The sequence below is a fragment of the Micromys minutus genome (genome assembly GCF_963924665.1).
Source record: "Micromys minutus genome assembly, chromosome: 2".
Taxonomy (NCBI): domain Eukaryota; kingdom Metazoa; phylum Chordata; class Mammalia; order Rodentia; family Muridae; genus Micromys; species Micromys minutus.
The window spans coordinates 19,547,151-19,567,461 of record NC_137971.1 but is presented as its reverse complement, the minus strand read 5'-3'; the positions used below and the strand labels follow the sequence as shown (position 1 = coordinate 19,567,461).

General features: G+C 47.7%; 1 protein-coding gene across 1 annotated transcript in view; it reads right to left on the bottom strand.

Annotated features, from left to right (window-relative positions):
• Positions 1–20,311, bottom strand: part of TLL2 (tolloid like 2) — a gene marked incomplete at both ends in the record, with an annotated part of 112,031 nt that overhangs the window by 22,499 nt on the left and 69,221 nt on the right. Inside the window, 4 exons of the mRNA XM_080910729.1 lie at positions 3,754–3,856; positions 8,158–8,273; positions 10,905–11,029; positions 18,439–18,544. Of these exons, the coding sequence (XP_080766855.1) occupies positions 3,754–3,856; positions 8,158–8,273; positions 10,905–11,029; positions 18,439–18,544 (450 nt within the window). The remainder of the gene's footprint in view (positions 1–3,753; positions 3,857–8,157; positions 8,274–10,904; positions 11,030–18,438; positions 18,545–20,311) is intronic.

Sequence of the window (20,311 nt, the reverse complement as noted above, 5' to 3'; positions counted from 1 at the left end):
TTCCAAACACAAAAATTCACTAACGACTGCATTTGGAAACATCAGAGCAGACCAAATAGTTGGCAAAGGAGGCCGCCTGCAGACGAAGACTGACGGGGCCAGGCACCTGGCCATGCCTCGGCTGAGACACACACAGACACATGCACAGAGAGAGAGGGGAGGGGGAGGGAGGGAGGGGGGAGACAGAGAGAGACAGAGAGACAGAGACAGAGAGACAGAGAGAGACAGAGAGACAGAGACAGACAGAGAGAGGCAAAGACAGAGAGAGACAGAGAGAGATAGACAGAGAGACAGAGAGAGACAGAGAGAGACAGAGAGACAGAGAGAGAGACAGAGAGAGGCAAAGACAGAGAGAGACAGAGAGACAGAGAGAGACAGAGAGACAGAGAGACAGACAGAGAGAGACAGAGAGACAGACAGAGAGAGACAGAGAGAGATAGACAGAGAGACAGAGAGACAGACAGAGAGAGACAGAGAGAGGCAAAGACAGAGAGAGACAGAGAGACAGAGAGAGACAGAGAGACAGAGACAGAGAGAGACAGAGAGAGGCAAAGACAGAGAGAGACAGAGAGACAGAGAGACAGAGTGACAGAGACAGAGACAGAGAGACAGAAAGAGACAGAGAGAGATAGACAGAGAGACAGAGAGACAGACAGAGAGAGACAGAGAGACAGACAGAGAGAGACAGAGAGAGACAGAGAGAGGCAGAGACAGAGAGATACAGAGAGAGACAGACAGAGACACATAGAGAAAGCAATAATTCAGGTAAAATATGAACACTAACCCCCCCCCCCCACAAATCGACCCAAGCCATCACTAATGAACTGCCAAACCGCACAAGTCCCGTTCCAGTGCTGAGTGCAGTGGAGACATCAGCATCCCTACTGAGAAAATTCCCGCTTGCCATTTGAGCAGAGGGAATGCCTGGAAACCAGCCCGCGTCCACTCTCTGGAACGTGTCTTGGACCTCTCTGGGACACTTTGGCTCCTTCCTCCCATGGCTTTAGTCTAACCCATTCCTGGGGTGTAGGGCTGCCAGCCTCAGCAAGCAGAAATTCAGGAAGCCTGGTTAACTTTGACTCCCAGATGAACAGCACACAGACTGTTTCATCTGACAACATGGGAGGGAAGGATTGTAAATATTTACCAGTCACCTGTCCCCTCAACCAGGACACTGGAACCCTGGTTTGACTTCAGTCACTAGCTAGCTGTGAGGCCTTAGGCATCCAGCATATGCAAGAAGCTTCCCGCGCCATGAGGGGTTCAGAGACTTGAAGATCTGTCAGGTGGAGGGTCTGTGATTCCCCGTGCTAATGAATTGTCCCACGTGGCTTTTGTAAAATGTCCTTGTGGAGGATCCAGACAGTAGACAGGTGTAAAAGACACGGCACAATCCTGCCCATCACCTGCACGCTTCCTTCCTTGGAGGCAACCATCCCTTGAGGAGGATCCTTCCGTGGGCTTGGTACTAGATAGTCACACAAGAGGCTGCTCAAGCTGTACTACAGGAGTCTTACCCGGAGATATCTCCCAGGCAATGATGGCACTCAGACAAGTTTAAGAAGCCCTGCTCCCAGGAGCCCAGCCTTTGTGTGGTGGTGGTGGTGGGATAAGTACGTGTGTTCAGGTGCACTACTTGCACATGCGTGAGGATGTGAATACAATTGCATACGTGTATCCAGGTACATATGAGGCCAGAGACCAACATCAAGTGTCTTCCTGACTTCCTGTCCACCATAATTTTTTGAGAACAGGCTCTCTTGCTGAATCTAGACCTCACTGGTTCAGTTAAGCTGGCTGGCTAGGGGGTTGCAGGGACCCACCTATTTTCACCACTACCCCCTAGTACAGAAACAGAGGCACACACTACACTGCCTGGTTTTTGATGTGGGTGCTAGGGATCCAAACTTTGGTCCTTACACTAGTGCAAAAAGCACTTTCCTTGCTGAATCATCTCCCTGTCCCGTTCCCCTGCCATTTTGGCACATCTGACCAAATGGACTTGTGACCTAGATCTCTGACTGTTACTCCCATGTCTGTTCATTGTAGGCCAGAAACAGAACCCAGTGCAGACCTGCCTTGGGCAGTATAACCACTTGTCTATGCCCACATTCCTATGCATACTCCAGGGGAAACCTGGTTTGTGTGTCTGGCCTATACTCTATCTGATGGATTTTTTTTTCTTCCAATGATGGCACACAGACCTAGCTGCTTGTGACACTTTGGAGCTTCTAAGGATACAGGTTCTCACCTGTTTGTACCCTTGGGGAATTAAACTCACATCTTTATAGATACAGACACTTGTGAGCTATCCCCATTGATAGCTGCTATTCCTCATGCAGAAGGCTACAGGTTCCCTAGAGACGACCTTGCCTGGTGCGACTGTCTCATCCTGGTCCCCCAGGACCTAATGCAACATCGGGGCTTTCTCATCACTATCTGGAGCCAACTGCCCTGGCAGCAGCTTCTTCCCAGGTTTATCACTGGCAGCACAGCAACTGTGGCTTTTCCCCTCCCGTGCAGAAATATGGGAGAGTAAGCTATCACCAAAACCTTGGACTCAGCCAGGCCAGGAGGCCACTGTTTAGATTGTCCTAGCAATAAGGACACTGCAACTCTTTCATCTATCTCTTTGTTGGTCTGTTTTTCCCTCACAGTTCCATTATAGCTGTCCTCCTCAGACCAATGAGATCCACAGTCAGTCCCCAAAACCCAAGACCACTAATTCTAGGCAGTGTTTATCTCCCCTGATCGCCTGAGAGAAATCTATCCTGGGAAACCTTTCTCTTTAGTGTCTCCCTGTGATCTTTCACTCAATGGTCCAAGCTTCCTTTGGTGGGTGAGTTTGTACTCTCGTCTATTCCACAGAAGTTATATCTACCCATCACAGAGCCAAGAACAGTATAAAAGCATTTTTTTTAAAAAAATCCTCTAACCAAAAAAAAATCAAGTACTGACAAAAAATGTATTCGTATACTTTTATGCAAAAATTCTTAAAATCTGTACATTTATCTTTGTTTTTTTAAATAAAGTTTTTCAATTTTTTAAAAAATCCTCTAACATAACCACTATGGGTTATTTACATCTCTAATTTCATTTGAGATTTATATCATAAATCATAAAATGGCTCCCCGAAGTTGGTTCAGCCCACACAAGGGTTTTCAGTAACTCAGTTGTAACAATTTAAGACAGCACAGCTGTGCGCCTTACTTTATCAGACTGGTTCCATTCTGCTTACCTCTGCCCGTGACAGCCGCTAACTGCAATTCCTGCATTATACACATCTTTACGTACATGTATGTGTTTGGAATAATTTTATTTAAATTCTATTTAACATTGCAGGTTACAGAGCACTGGGAAAAAATATCTCTGTATCGATACACACTCTGCTCCAACTTTATTTTTATTGGATGGGAATTTTCCGTTGAAAGTGTGTGTCACGATTTACTTTGCTAAGCCCTGCTCCTGAACCTTAAATTGCTCTGATTCTTCCTGCTTCAGTGAACCTCCCTGCTGCTAGAGCTTCGCACACTTCCTTAATTAGTTCCCTAGGAGAAATTCCAAGGAGTGGAATTGCTGGGTCATAAGGCGCTGACAGTTTTTAAGAGCCTTTAACATGTGTGGCCAAATGGAGTGGTCAGAGTTTTACGATGACAAGAGGGCCTGAGAGCTTCCTGTGTCAGCTGCCATGGGGACCTTCTCCCAGAGAACACACCCCATCTCTCACGCTCTGAAGGTTGGAAGTCCACTCACCCAACAGGGGGGCCTTTCTCCAGTAACCATCCCGGACCTCCACATAATCATACCAGCAGAGGCGGCTCTTAAACAAATCCATGGAGGTGAAATTTAGGATGATCTGTAAAGAATTACCACAAAGCAGGTTTGAACAACAAAGCCCGAAGCATTCTGAAAGGCACATCTCACAAACCAAGGTTCTCATGTTACCCATTAGCATACAGAGTCCTCAGACCGCAGTAGGAACATCTTCTTAAAACACACACACACACACACACACACACACACACACACACACACACACACACACGAAGTCTCCTGACATCAAATAATAAACCTTAGGCAGGCTGGGGAGTAAACAGAGGGAGGTGGGTCCTTCAGTTCTGTCTGGGGAGTCACTTGAGCTTTTGAAGTTGCTAGGTGGTTTACAGAAAGCAAGATGCATTTAAAGATAGGCAGGGGCGAGTTGAGACTAGGGATTTGGGAGGAGGTAAGGGGTCTGCGAGGGTCAGAGATACGAAAGGATCTTGTAACATCATCAATCACTCCAGAGGGTCTGGGGTTAGCTCAAGTGCATCTGAATATGGCTGTGATCCGCATCCCTCAGCCAGGACCTCTCGTTCCTGAGGTGTTATCTCCGAAAGCTTTCCTGAAGTCCGTCCTCCCCTTCAGTTCTGTTTGGTTATTCTTATTCTTGCTGCTTAGCCACTTACTGGGTGTTACTGTGCTGTTTCTCTTCAGTGTCCCCTCCTAATGGCTACCATTGGCATGATCCCCCAGTTTACCCAGCCTTCCACAGATTACACCTCCGGTTTTGCAGACTGTACCCACCCCATGCTTAGAAAACCCCTAAAGAAATCCCCATATTCTTATCTTGTAAGTCAAACCTGCCTAGTTTTCTAGACTCTCCAAGGCTAACCTGTATCTCTTTCTCAGTGCTCTATAGGTTACAAAAGTCCTGGCAGGGCCTGGGTAAGTATACCACTCCTAGTTCGTGCTCAGATGGACCTTTAGGAGTCCCCATTCTCTCTCCCTCCCAGGGGTGTCTAATCAGACAGGTTTGTACTCACACCTCAGCTCCACCCCTCCCTGGCTCTAGAGTCTTGAGGAAGTACTCCATCCCCTCATCTGGAAGACAATGTGTACACCACCAGGTTGTGGAGGGGTCTGTGAGAGAAACTGCATACAGAGTGACTAGTGGGGTATCAGACTGTGTTGGGCATTCAGGAAGTACTCCAGAGGCACACTTTTGAAAGTCAGACTATACACCGAGCGTGTCCTTGGCATATCAGAGCTGACGCCCCACCGCCCTTCCAAGGCTTTCTTTCTATCCTGATTATCACTGAGAGTACCCCACTCCTTCCCCAGGGCCAATCCCCATCCACTGAGATTCTTCCACGGACAGCACTGGTCTCCTAGGAAATGAAGAATGAGTAGCAGATGGGGCTGCGTATGGGTGTGTGAGTGCCATGGGCGTGTCCGTCAGATGCTTAGGGAGTGAGGAACCCAAGCTGAGCAGCATCTTAAATGGGGAGGGGGTCCCTGGGTTTCTCTCAACTCTGCATCATGCTTGTGATGAGGTAGGGTTCAGGAATGTTTATAAGCTGGTCCCAGAAGAATTCTTTAGTCTCTGCTCTTTTAAGATTACAGTGAGGAAATGTTAGTAGAGCTTCCTTGGAAACACATTCATGGTCTGCCTGAGAGGGATAATTATTCAGGCTGATTATTTTAAGTATGTTAGTGAACCATAAAGACCATCAGGGAAAGAGGTGATGAGCGAGAGGTGCTCTGAGAGTCAATCAAGTTTGCTAATTACCAGCAGCTCTGGTGAAGGCTGGGTGAAGCAGAAACGGGAATAATCGCAGGAATTTCAACGATGTATATTCTCTGTGCCCCCAGTGAGCACTAATAATTGAGACTTAGTGAAGCTTACACGGTTCAAACATATCACACAGTCCTGCTGTGCAGCAAGTCAGCAATGTGGGGATTACCAGGCCCCTCCTCTTCCTCTTCCTCCTCCTCCTCCCTGCCTGTTAGCGCCTCTTGCAGGCACAGCCATATCCATGCAAAAGGTCTCTATCTCAGGTTCAGGAAGACAGTCATACTATGTTTGCATGCATGTGCATGTGCGTGTGTGTGTGTGTGTGTGTGTGTGTGTGTGTGTGTGTGGTGTGTGTGCTCTGCACACCTAACTATGCACACACATGCAGAAGTCAGAGAAAGATGTGATTTGTCTTTCTCTGTCACCCATCCCCTGATTTTTTTGAGACAGGATTTCTCACTGAACCAGAAACTTGCCTTTCTGGCTGTACTGGTTTGCCAGCAAGCAAAGCTCTCAGAATCTGCCTGTCTCTGCCTCTCTATGTTGGATTGCAGGCATGTGTGGCCATGCCTGGCTTTTCATGTTGGAGCTGGGGATTTGAACTCAGATCTTTGTGCTTGCACAGCATATACTCTTACCCACTGTGCCTCTGCATATGTAAATGTATATGTGTGTGAGCTCTGTCTCCTTTGTGTAACATGATGATCGTCCAGTATTCAGGTCCTAGGGGGCTCAGAGGTGTGGGTTCACATCCCCATTCTCCATCAAATTTAGTCACCTTGGGTGAGTCCAATTTCCTACTCTGTGATAAGCAGGGTCTGAGGGGCTAGCATGTGGGGTTAGTACAAGGATGTGATTAATTCCTACACAGCCTACTGAGGAAAGAATCCAGTGCATAGAAAATGCTTTCAATAGACCATGGCTGCTACTCTCTGGTTCTCACATCATACTTAAAGTTATGAATTAAGAATATCTGCAGGCTGAAAATATCTAATATATCCCATGACCTCTAGTTGTCCAGGCATGGCTCCATCCTCCTATATCCACATATCCATTTGACAAAGGCTCATTGTACCATGGCTGTGCCATTCAAAGTGGGATGCTGTGACATGGACGATCTCTGTCCTCAGTGTGCTTAAGAGCTATAAATGATAGAATACAGTAGCTATGGCACTGAGACATGCTGTGACCTGTGTGGTCCAGAGAGACATGCTGTGACCTGTGTGGTCCCAGAGAGACATGCTGTGGCCTGTGAGGTCCCAGAGAGACATGCTGTGACCTGTGTGGTCCCAGAGAGACATGCTGTGACCTGTGTGGTCCCAGAGAGACATGCTGTGACCTGTGTGGTCCCAGAGAGACATGCTGTGACCTGTGTGGCCCTAGAGAGATTTGGGAACAGAAGGATATCCCCTCACCTAAGCCCAAAGAAAGAAGGCTGATTTGAGACAAGCTAAAAAAAAAATCTGGATTCTACCAGTGAAAAGATAAAAACTGGAGAGATGGTTCGATGGTGAGAAGTGTGTACCGCTCCAGCAGAGGACCCTAGGTCAGTTCCCACCACCCATGTTGGGTGGCTGATAACTGCTTGTAATTTCAGCTCCAGGGGATCTGGGCTCAGGGAATAAGCTCCAGCTCTCTTCTGGACTCCATGGGCACCTACACACACACACACACACACACACACACACACACACACACACCCTTCAACACACATATACATATAATTTAAATTTTAAAAATCTTTTAAGAGAAGGTAAAGTTCAGAGTTCAAAGCCCCATTCTGTATTTTACTATGAGGTTGGGCAATTTTCCCTCAGTATTTGTTCACAGAATGTTCACTACAGTGCCCTGTAGTGATGTAGAGCAAGCATATCCATCCTTGGACCAAGGAAAAGAAGTCCTGCTCAGCTCTAGAAGGAATCTTTAAGGACAATGGATACAGAGCTGCCAAACCCTTAACATCTTCCAGGGGCCCAGGGCCTTGGCTTTCTCCAAGCCCAGTTATAAGACATCCCATGGCTTCCTTCCTAGATCTGACAGCAGACACATGAATGGCCAGCCCATCCTACCGGAAGGCAGCCATGGAGCAGCTGTTCACAAGGATGGAGTGAATGATGTGGGTGGACCATCAACACAGGTGGAGGTAGAGGGCTGGCCACATTGCCACCTACCAAATCACTCCAGTATGTCAACAAATTCTAAACTGGACACTTGCCCTCTTGAGTATGGTAACAGTTCAAAGAAAGGACAGAGTGTGGTTTACCTGACAGCTTGATTCATAACCTATGTGGACATTTGGTACATGCCAGGCCTCCATTTATATGGGTAGGACTGACTTTGAAGTTATAAAACAGGGAATGAAATGCAAGCCGGTGTGCTCCTGGCCCACAGTAGGTACTCAGAACAGCTGCTATTATTAACAGCACAAGGGTCATGTCTTCCTACTCTACCTGGCTCATGGTATTGCACTATTCTGGATGGGGGTCTAACCTGCCTTTTAAAGATGATGGTAACTGTCCGTGTGGGGGGGGGTGCGGTGTGATGCCCAGCTGTGTTTGTGGCACGCACTGATATCATCAAGAGGTAGAGTCTTCACCTACCTTTTCCCCTGGGCTGACAGAGATCCTCCAGACGCAGTGGGAATAAGAGGGGTAGCCAGTTGGGAAACCAGGTGCCGAAAAGTTTCCTGTTGTGTCCTGTAGTGTCTCCCCACATGCTGCACAAGCAAAACCAACAACTCTGAGGCAGGCACACATGGGCTCCCACCCGAGCTACCCTACCCAGACCTGGGGAGAAAAAGTCCAATGGGAAATGAGCCAAGTAAGCAGCATCCTGGTGCCAAGGGGTCGTGCCCAGAGTTCCTGCCAAAGGCTCTCGGGACTCCGTGTGGCTTGATCTAGGTTTAGATCCTCAATTCTCCAGCCATGAGCTGAACCAACTTAGGGTCCAGTGAGATCACCTGTATCACACCAAATGGGTCCACTCAGGGTTTGGCACCCACAGAGTGTCCCAGGGATTATAGAATGGATTTGCTGATTGGTTATGAGAGAGGTTGAGTCCAGAGCCTTGGGCTTGCTAGACAAATGCTCGACCACCGAGCTATATGCCTCCAGCCACACTGGAGCCTTCGTGTCGGCTGGTAACAACAGCCATAGCAGAGAGAACACAGAAGTATAAGCCAGGGAAGACAAAAGGAAATATGCTTTGAAACTCATTTATGCCTTTAGCTTGATCTTGCCTCCTTCCCAATTCTTTTCTTGTTGCTATTCATCTCTGAGAGAGCTGCCAAACAAACAAGAAAGCAGAAAGAAATGCAGGGGTTTGGGAAGCTACACTAGGATGGTCTACAGTGTGCTCTTGGGCCCGTTCATCTCTGAAAGTTGCCCAGTAATGGATGAGTCTAGAGCATCAAACCTGCAAGGGAAAAAAATTATTTCTAGTTCTTCCTTATAAGTAACAAAGGAAGGGGGATTTTTGTAGCTTGGGAGCAAAAAATATCTGTATTTCCTGAATTATGGAGACCGACACCCCAAAAATTATGAAGCCAGTGGCTTGCTGAATGATGCCTACCATGCAGTTAACCACAAAGTGCAAGAAACAGGACTCCTGAAACATCTCCCTCTCTTGATGCCATCTCTGCTTGGTCATTGCCCTAGTGTGCAGTGACTCCTCAGAGCATCCTTTGCTGCTTTTGGAGCCACAGGAAAGAGCATGCAGAGGTCTGCCCATCATCTGCCTCAGGAAATCCTGGCCATCGGGACCTCAGTGTCACATTACAGAACAACTGCCAGGCATAGTAAGTCTCACTCCCAGCAGTCAACACCCCCGAGGGTTCCATGGAAATTATTTTAGAATAATCATCAGCATTCTGCAAGAATAGATACATTACTGTGTGCTCCAGGATATTTACCAGCTGCTAGGGAGCCTTTGGGGAAATAAGCAGCTCATTCAGTGTAACTAAATAAATACTATGGCATTTCCCAGGGAACGCTCTAAGGTTTCCCTTTGAATTCAGAGGGTTATATGATATGTGTGTCCCGCATTTTAGCCTTAGCATGCCCCCAGATGATTGAGAGATGGCTGAGCACATTTCCTCGTTTGGTGAGGATGTAACCTACACAGCGTTTTGCAGTCCCCGTGGTCCTGCGTTGTAGGGCAGTGTCATAGCCCAGACTTTCTCCAGTGGCCCAGTTTTAAATATTCCACCACAAATCAAAACACATCTTGTCTGAAGGGTGTGGGGAAAATACTGCAGCTATTGGTGATGGAACTTCGTTCTGTCCTTCCCAATCCCCTAAAGGTCATTCTGCCCCATCAGCGGCACAAACTTGGCTGCTACAGTTGATCCTTTGCATGAACTTAGAAGTCCCTTGGGGCACTGACTCCAAGATGACATGGAACAAAAAGATACCAAAGCAGGCTAGTTTTACTTGTCAACTTGATACAAAATAATATTCCTGGGAAGAGCATCCTAATGGGGAATTATCAAGATCAGGTTGTCTTGATTGTAATTTGAAGTAGGAAGACCCAGCCTCACATAGGTGTTACCATTCCCTAGGCAGGCGGTCCCAAGCTATAAAATGCAGGAGAAAGCTACATGAGACAGCAAACTAGGAAGGATCCATGCATTTCTTCTCTCTCTGCTCCTGACTGTGAGCATTTAAGTTCCTGCCTTGGCTTCCCTACCATAACAGATTATAACTTCAAACTTTAAGTCAAAAAAAGCCCTTCATCTTCTGGGCTGCTTTTTGCCAGAGTATTTTATCACAGCAAGAGAAATGAAACCAGAACACAGATAAAGGCACAGAAGGTCAGTCTGAGGAGGGACTGCTGCCCTAGCTCAGAACAAGCCTTTGATACTTTCTGGTCTTTAATAGTATGTGTTTGGTAACCAACCCCCAGACACAGCACAGAGACTTGTTCTGACTGTAGCTTTTGGGAACCAGACTCCTATCATCCCTGAAACATCCCCCTCGCTCTTTGTCTTCCTGCCAGAAGCTCTTGGTTCTTCCTTTGCCATATTAACATTCCCCCGTTCCCTAGAAAGAAGAGGGGGCTCTCTGAGCAACGTGTTGCACTGTGTTGGTTCCATGTGCTCTCTTCTCTCTTTACTCAGGGCTTTGTCAAGAACTTCAAAAGCCTCCCAGAGTCAGGCTTTAGACTCTAAGCTCTCAGCTTTCTGCCCTGCCCTGCCCTGCACACTTCCTAACAAAGACACAAGAAACCACAGCTGCCAAGGAGTAGTCCTTTCAGTTCCCAGCAAGGGGATGGGGCTGCTTGCACACAGCATGCATTGTGTAGCATGGGATGCTAGGAGTTGCTGGGAGTCCCCGTAGCTCACAGTTACCTGGGCATTTGTACAGCTTCCTGGCTTGAGCTATATCTCCCTGACTGAGCCGCACGCGTTGGCCAATGGTTGGCCTGACGCCATTGTCGTCTCGACGGGGGAGGATGGTGTCTAAGAAAACTCCTCTACAGGAAGAAAAAACAAAGAGAGAGGGAGGGAGAAAAGTCAAGGCTGCCAAGCTATATGTGAGGAGACTCCCAGTCTTTGTGTCCTTCCTGGTAACCCATCAACATCCCTGTCCCCATCACTTGCCGCCCTTGCCCCTTGCTGCATGACTGAGTGGTTTCTTTCAATCAGACTGCCTTGAGGTATTCCATGTTACCTGATCTGCCCACTCATTGCTCAGTGGGAAGGCAACTGCCAAGTTGAAAAACATACCCCAGCCCAGTAGTCTGAAGCCAGCCTTCCTTATGTGTACTAAGGACTTTCATGAAGCCCTTGGCTGGCTCTTGTCCTGTCATATTGTACAAACCAGAGACCACCATTTGGAGATCACAGTGTGAGTGACTCCCCCTGGAGTTGTGCACTCAGCAGTACTTTATGTATACTTGGAGCTGCTTCAGGAGGAGCCTGAGAACTGGCCCAGCAGCGAGACAACAAGCACAGGTAGATTAGGTGAACAATCAGACTTTGGGTGTTTCCGCTGGTCAGATCAGATGGACCGAGGGCTAAATCAAGAGCACTAGGGGTCTGCAAAAGATGCCAAGCTGCACATTCCTATGCCAGGCCTGACTTTGCCACGTGGGTTAACTTGACAAGCCCCTTCCCTTCACTGAACCTTTCTGTGCCTCAGTTTACTCCTCTGTACAACAGGAGCTTGTCTGGTCGGTCAGGATGGCCCCTCCTAGCCCTAGCACCTTATTCTACACTGGTGTGACTAAGATCTAAGATACAAGGGGCATTTCTAAAACACAAGAGGACCCCTCCCCCCAGATACCTGGCTGAGCCCTGTATTACTCACAACTCGTTGAAGAGTGCAAGCCCCCTCCTCTCTCTTTAGACCCTCTATTTGGGCTTGTCCTACGAGGTGCTCCTTCTCCAAGTCTCATCTGTTCCTTTCTTAAGCAACTTTCTGAAAAAGTTGTCTCTGCTGCCTTTGGTGCTCAGCCTTCGCTCACTTTTCACTCTGCCCGAGATCGAGCCACATCAGTGATGCTCAGCGGGGCCTTCTCCTTGTCATCTGCCTCTCTCCATCTCTGGAGGCTGTAAGTTTCTCTTTTCTCACTGTCCTCCCTGGGGTTTACAGGCTCTGCTGCGTGGACCAGGAGGAGAGTAACCACATCTCCTTCCTGCTTGGATGATGCCCCTGCCTCTGCTCTCTTTCCATGCTATACCACAGAGAGCTCTAACTACCCCCAGAGAGTTGTCTCCTGCTCAGCATCGTCTAGTGGACCCCAATACGTGAGCCACCTCACTGAGCTGTGCCAGGGGACTAGACCCAACCCTAACTATGAACAAGAAATGATCTCATCCCACCTTTCGAGTTGTCTCCTGGTCTTCGTCTCTGGAGCTTGTATCAGAAAGCTCTCAGCTCCTCCCTGTCTCACACCCTCTTCTTACTGAGAAGAAACCCATGACTAAGTTCTGACCAGTCTACCTTGCAGACAACCTTTGACCCCCACACACTTCTCCTGGGTGCCAGGCCACTGCCTGAGTTCACATGATCAGCATCTCTTCCTGAATTTTCTCCAGAAACTTTCTGACTCTGTCCCCTTCTGTGGGATCAGCTCCAGTCCTATGGTGCTGAAATATGGGCACCCCAGCAGGCAAGGTAGGTGTGTGCTTAGCAACTTCATGTCACTTGGCTTCTGACCTCACCAGGCTTGTTTCATGTTATCTCCTTCTAGATCCCAAATTCCTGCATACACTGTCCTCTCCCTAGGGTACCCACCACCAACCCCCACCCCCTTAACTCACTGACCCACAGACTCCTATCCATTCTCTAGATCCCCATCAGCCCTCCCTTTCTTAAAAGCCTTCTAGGACCCTGTCTACCCCTCCCACCTGATGCTGTCATTCTCTTGACTAATTTCCTGTCATACTATTTTTTTGATTTTTAATGTGTGGTGATATTTTCTTTTCTGTCAAAAGTAAGTTTCTCAAGACTAGGTTTCTCCTTTCTATTCTTAGGAACTGGGGGTGGGGGGCATAAACCCTGACTACTTCTTTAATTAAATTATGCAGCCACAATCAGGAACTATCTTCAAAGAACTTCACAAAATAGTTATTTAGATGCAACAGAATCAGCTAAAACATACACAGCTTAGTTATTAACTGTTCTGTCTCTGTGTCTCTCTCCGTGTCTCTCTCTGTCCCTTTCCCTCCCCCCTCTCTGTTCTCTTAAATTCTCTGCCACAGTGGATAATACACATCTTCATTTCTTTCTGCTTACATCACCTTGTTATCTTTTTGGCTGTGAAATGCTTGTTTTTCTCAGTCAGACACCCAGTGTACTTTCTTTCCAAGAAGCAGAGTTTAGGTCTCCTTTGCCCAGCATTTAACCCTCTGCCCTGACTTTCTCTGAGTCTCATGACCTCATTTTCCAGAGTCCCCCAAGATACTTCAGTGGCACCCTTGTTCTCCCCTTCTGAAGCCAGGTGTGAAACCCTAAATCATGACCCCCTAAGACAACTAAAATTCTGAATTCAGTTACCTGCTACTCAACAGAGACACTTCGGCCCTAACAAAAGACACGGTGCCTTGTGACAGAGTGCTTGAAAGAGGAATTTTGCAAACAAATATCGGCACATCACGTAAGGAGTAGCCTGGGCTTAGCAGATGATTGGCAAAGCCACCAATGGGCCTGGCATGTGAAGACCATGTTTCCTCTCTTACTATTCTTAGGGCATCTCGATGTGCCTTCCTGTCCTTTCATCTTAGAGGACCCTGAGGGGCACGCCTATTGACACTAGGCTCCTTGAGTGACTAGTGTCACTCAGTGACTGATGTGGGAACAGAGCTAGAAATGGAGAGCCAGCTCCTGCTCCTAAACAAGCTTGGAACCTTCTGCCAGAGATTTTCGTCTTTCTGCCTACTGTGCATGGAAGCCTGTTGCTCCTTGGGCACAGTAAGTGATGGTCTGAGTGCCCAGGAGGCTTGAGACAGAAGTCACAGGCTTTCTGAGTTACTGACAGACGGCTGGGTTCTGGAGAATGCCCACTCTCAGAGCCATCCTGTATGCAGATCTAGAGCACCGTTCCTTTCTGCTTTCTGGATAGACAGTGCCCAGCACTGACTTCAGGCTAAACAGGGAAAGTTTGGCAGATGTTTCGAGGATAAAAATGTCAGCTCTGAGTTTTACAAAGACATCCCTGTACCAGAAAACTGTCTCCTCATTTCCTGGACCCGTGCCCAGCAAAACTTCTAAGGACATCATTCCCCACCGCCTGGGCCCAACCAAGGGGGAAAGGGGAAAAAAAAGGCAATAAAACCAGAGGGGAGAGAGCTGAAAAGAGAGCGAGCTTAGGTCGTAAAGAGACTCAGAGACGAGTTTCCCATCAGCAGGAAGGGTTTTGTCGCACAGGCCTGAGCTCTGCAGGCCATCCTGCTTCTTCACAAGCAAAAAGGCAAGGTACAGCGAGGCCCCGGGAACGGAGCATCTAGAGGAATGAGTTGCAGTTAGAAGCGGAGAGGCCTCTATCAGACTGCACACAAAGCCTGTTGTACAAAACAAGCTTCTAAAACTTCATACAGAAAACCGTCACAAACACCAGTGCAAGCATCCACCTGCAACAGAACATTTGTGGAGGGAAGAATTCCAAACTCTGAGGCAAGAGCTGATAAGAAAGCTGGGGAGATGGTAAAATGCACCTCACCATCTTGATAGTGATGTGTCTTTGAAAGACCAGGTTGTCGTTTCTCTCATTCGGAGGCAAAGCCTATTTCTTCTCTTATGTGATTCTGGGTTGTTCTGACCAATAGAATGCAACAGAAGTGACACAGGTCCTAGAGCCTGGCCACAGAGAGGCTTGCCACCACCCAGGCTGCCCTCTAACAGCCCCGAGTCCTTAAGCAGAGAAGGGCCTAACCAAGTCCACGGAAGGGAGAGGGTCATGGGAAGGAGGACATGGGCTATGGTCGGCTTGTACTGAGTACTAGATGTGTGGCTAGGCATTTGAGATTCCTCAGTCTGATCAAGCTCTGGGCAAGACCAGACCAGAGAAGAAAGAGCTGGGCTGACTCAGAGTATCAGAAACAGCAACAGTAAGTTGTAGTTTAAGACACTAAGTCTAGCAAGAAAATTGTGCAGCAACGGGTATTGTAGCAGTGGCAGAAGTCTGCCTGGAGGCCATGCCTCTGTACCCACTGCCCATCACACCCCGGTGCTGTCTCTTGCCAATCTCCTTCCTAGGGATTCCAGGCACTTTGGATGAGGTGTGATTACTTCGTGGGTTTGGCCCAAGGGTTTCCTCTGGTCTGTGCTGATAAGATAGTTCATGCTGACTTTGGAGTTAGTAAAGTTTTCCTCCCGAGGGGCAGAAGCAATGCGATTATGAGCTAGAGATCACAGGAGAGGAAACGATATTTAGGAAAAGAAGAAAGGCAAAGTAGGATGAGCCTCTGCTTGGCCTCAGGCTTCAGAACTTAGTGCACTGGATGGCAGGGAGCTAGTGAGAAGAAGATGGCTTCGTTCCTGTAGCCCTACATGCCCTACATAGCAGAGGCTTACAGCTTCCATTATGGAGAAGAACAACCACCATGAGTACATGCGAAGACTTAGAAAGGATAATGAGCAGGACTTTCTCACCCATTCCTCTGCGATGCAGCTCTCTAGGCCTCTTTGACCTCACACATTCACTTTTAAAATTGGCAAAAAGCTACTGGGTACCTAGTAGGGACCCCACCAGATGCTAGAGACTCGAAGAGAATGAGATGGTGTCTTTGTCCAAGGATCTCAGTCTACTGGGGGAGGGCGAGATGTGACAGATAAACAGAGATGGCTCAGCCACTGAAGGCTAGGCACATGACCAGAAATTATAGAGTGATATGAAGAGTTACAGAAGTTACAGAAATATGACCCAAGGCATAAGCTTCTCAGTTGGGCCAATGTGACATTGTGTCCTTGACAAATGATACTGTCTCTATATCTAGTCCATAGCCCCTGGCTAACAGGTGGTGCTCAGTTATTCCTTATATGTTTTCTAAGTTGAGTCTCAGCCTAACCCCAACACTTACATTTCCACCCACCTCTCTTATCCCTGTTTATAGGCTCCCAACCTATCTAGTTCACTGACTTCCTGAGACTCCCTCAATGTTCTACCTTGCTTCAACTACCAGCTTCACGTAGACTAGAGTCATCTGAGAGAAATGCCTAGATAGAATTGGACAGTGGCCCCCTGAGGGGGCCGTGTTGATCATTAATTGATGTAGGTAGGCATAGTCCACTGTGGGCCGCACTAATCCCTGGGAAGGTGATCCTGGGTTGTTATAAGAAAACTAGCTCTGAGGCTAGAGATATGGCTCTGTAGTAAAGAAAATTTGATGCTCTTGTAGAGGACCCAGGTTCAGTTTCTAGGACCCACATGGCAGCACACAATAGTCTATAACTCTAGTTTCAGGAGACCCAATGTGCTGCCTCTAAGGGTACCAGGCACAGATGAAGTACACTTAGATACATGAAGACAAAACACATGAAATAGAAGTACATAATTGAGAGAGAGGGAAAGAGAGACTGAGGCAAACTAAGTATTATCATGCTGAGGGAGCCAGAGAGCAATATTCCACTAAAGCAGTGGTTCCCAATCTGTGGTTTCACAACCCACATATCAGATGTACTGCATTTTAGATATTTATATAACAATTCATAACAGTAGCAAATTTACAGTTATGAAGTAGCAACAAAATTAATTTTGTGGGTGTCACACCACAACCTGAGGAACTGTATTAAAGGGTCACAGCATTAGGGAGGTTGAGAACCGCGGCTCTATGGTTTCTGCTCCAAGTTTCTTCCTTCCTTAAATAATGCATTATGACCTGAAAGTATAAGATGAAATAAATTCTCTTCTCCCAAGTTTCTTTGGTCATCATATCTTATCACAGCAACACAATGGAAACCATAACACCTCCCAACCCCAGAATGGACCCCTCAAGGTCTAGTTCACCAGTCCAGAAGAGGAAGCCTGTTCCCTTCCGATTTCCTGTGTGGCACTGCACAGAATCACCTGTCCACCCCTCACACACCTGTACTAGACTCAGAGGCTGCTGCACATAAGGATGGACCTGGAGGGCTCGGAGAACAGCTGCTCCACCTGTCTCAAGGAGACTCAGAAACTGATTTGAGCAACACTCTCTGGTGAGAGGGCTTGGACCCCCTACTTGAATGCAGTAGTCAGATCAGGACTGAGGCAGATATGTGGCTGAGAATAGTGTCCCTGAAGAGCTTTAATTTACCAGTTTGGCAACCTCATGGATAGGATGCCTTGCCCAAGAACTTAAGAGCTCTCTCCTGGTAATTGGTTCCCTATTCAGAGCCAACAGAGCCAAGCCAATGGCTCCCTTTAATGCTGACACACGTGGAGACACTGGATGATCTGTTTTCCTCTTTGCCTTGCCTACTAGGAAGCACATGCGGGATCTGCTGCTTGCACTGACAAGCTTCCACATCCCGCTGGTGTACATTCTGAGCACTGACCTCCAGACTTCAACATGGCTGCCTGCTTTCCCATCTTACTCTGTGCGTGTATGTGTGCATGTATGCTGGAAACCACCTCAGAGCTTTCTAGAGGGAGGAATAGATAAATGAACAGACTGTTATGGGAGAATGCTTAATGGGTAAAATGGGGGAAATATTTGCAGTGTGTTCTTTTGAGTGTTCCCTTTAATGACTGGGAGGATTACCAGCTAGGACTAGTGCGGAGAAGCTTTTGTGCACAGACACGCATTTGGACTAGATGCAGGAACATTGTGGAGAACACAGCATCTCCTTTCCCAGCCTCACACGTGGCACAGACCTCCAGTGCACCTGAGGTAAAAAGCAGGTCCAGCCCTTATCTGATGAGTAGCACCCATTCCCTGGGAACTGAAAGCAGGGAATCTGGGTCTTTCTTCTCACTCTGATCTGGGTACTTGAGCTCCCTCAAGATGGCTAAAGCCTAGTTTTCTTTGTCTCTGAAAACTACCTTCGATTTACGGTGCTTCCATCTGACACAGTCTAACTTTCAATAAGCAATGCTTCTTCTAGGACAAGTGTTAGTACCTCCCGATTTGTTTCAGGATGTGCATCGGTCAGAGATGCCCCCCCCCCACCCGCGGTGGGAATCCTACAAAAAGCCTTTAGGTTATTCTCCCAGATGATCTTTCCTTCTCCAGATGATCCTCGTGACATGAGGGAATGATGGGACGCCAGCTTCACAATGGGCCTCAATCTCATTAGCAAGAACATGATTAGACTGTATTTCACAGAGGCCCAGAGGCTACTGTATTTCAAGGATGGACAGGACTATGCCCAGACCCACTCACTTTCCACAGACCACAGGACTCCTACCCAAGCCTGAGGCAGTTACAATAAAAACATGTCACAGCAAAAGGTTCTGACCTTGAGAAGGTGTTCCGGGCATAGTGCATGATGCTGTCGAAGTCGTAGGTCTCTCCCAGAGAGCTCACCTCGCCGGCTTCCATTTTTAAGAAATTATACTCCTGACCTGTGACACAACACTCTGTTAAGGGCTATAGAAGTGAGGCAAGAGGAAACTGTGGGGAGGCCCAGGGTAACTTCCTACTGCTCCTGTTGCCTAAGCAGCCAGAAAACAGGACTTGTGGGGCTTCTGGTTATTGTTTGGAATAGGTTAGAAATTTGAAACATGGGGCAAGCTCTGTGTTCTCTCTGCCCCACAGTCCTGCACCCCTCCTCAAACGCCATTGGAAACTTTCAGCTATGCTTGCAGAAAGATTAGCACTCAATCTACTTGTCCAAAATATTTATTGTTAAAAAAAAAAAATTCCCACTTCATCCAGCAGCCAATGAAAACAGATTCAGAGACCCACACCCAACAGTAGCTGGAGCTCGGGAGCTATTAGGGAAGAACTTGGAGAAAGATTGAGGGACCTGAAGAGGTCAGGGACTCCACAGAACACCAGCAGAGTCAACTAACCTGGACCCTTGGAAGCTCTGAGAGACTGAATCACCAACCAAACATCGAGCCCAGGCTGGACCTAGGCTCACTGCACGTTTGTAGCGGATGAGAAGCTTGGACTTCATGTGGGCTTCAGAAACTGGAGTGGGGTCTGCCTCTGAGCCTGGTGCCTGCCTGCCTCTGGATCCCGAACCCCTGTATGGACAGCCTTGTCTGGTGCCAGTGGGAGAGGACATAGATCATCCCACAGCAACTTGATGCCCAGGCCAGGGGCGGGGTGACGCCCAGAGGGGAGCTTCCCCTTCTCAAAAGGGAAAAGGACAATGGAATGGGGGGAGGACTTGCGTGAGGGGGGTACAAGGGGGAGAGAAAGGGCTAATATTGGGTTGTAAAGTGAATGAGCAAATAGATTTAGTAAAAAAAAAAAATCCCCATATTATGATCTTACAATGTGAAGAAACAAAAAACATTAATCAGAAAGTTAAGTCCCAAGGGCTTTGTCCTCTGAAGCAAGATTAAAGCAGTCTGGGGAGTTTGGTCTGGGGTGTGCTTTCCTCACAAGCATGATGACTTGAGTTTGATTCCCAGAAGACATGTTCAAAAGCTGGCCTTGGGGACAGAGATAGGTGGGTCCCTGGAGCTTCTTAGCAGCCATTCTAGCTGCTTTGGCAAGTTCAAGGTTAATGAGAAATTTTGTCTCAAAAAAAAAATGGAAAGGCTCTAAAGAATGTCACCCAAGGCTGCTCTCTGGCCTCTACATGCGACAAACATGTGAACACACGTGTACAAATACATACACATAGCAGACGTAAGGCAGCCATATGACTTAGTTACGTTCATGTTTAATATCACCTTTTCGGTTTTAGTTTTTCCTTTGGGTTTCTTTGTTTTGAGACAGGTCTCATTAGTTGACCGAGATGGATTTGAACTCGTAGTCTAGGCTGGCCTCCAATTTGTGATTCTCCTGCCTCAGCCTCCCTCGTAAGTGGCTTATAAGGCAACACTACCACACCAGGCTCCAGTACGAACACCAAATTATCCAACATGAGCGCACGCAAACATGTTTGATCTGTGCATGCTGTCTGCCTTGGGGCAGCATGCTTCTATGTAGAGGCATTGTCTTTGCACGCATTTGTGTCTTGATCACATTACGGTTTTTAAAGGCTGCATTGCAAGGCAACGATGACTTGTGAAAGCTGCCAGAACTCCTGTCGGCGAATCATCCCAGACACTGCCATTTAGCACCTGGGATTGGATTTCATTGCTCCTTACAACGTGGAGGGAGAATCACAGCTCCCATTCTGTCGTAAGCCACAAGTTCAGCAGATGCGTTCT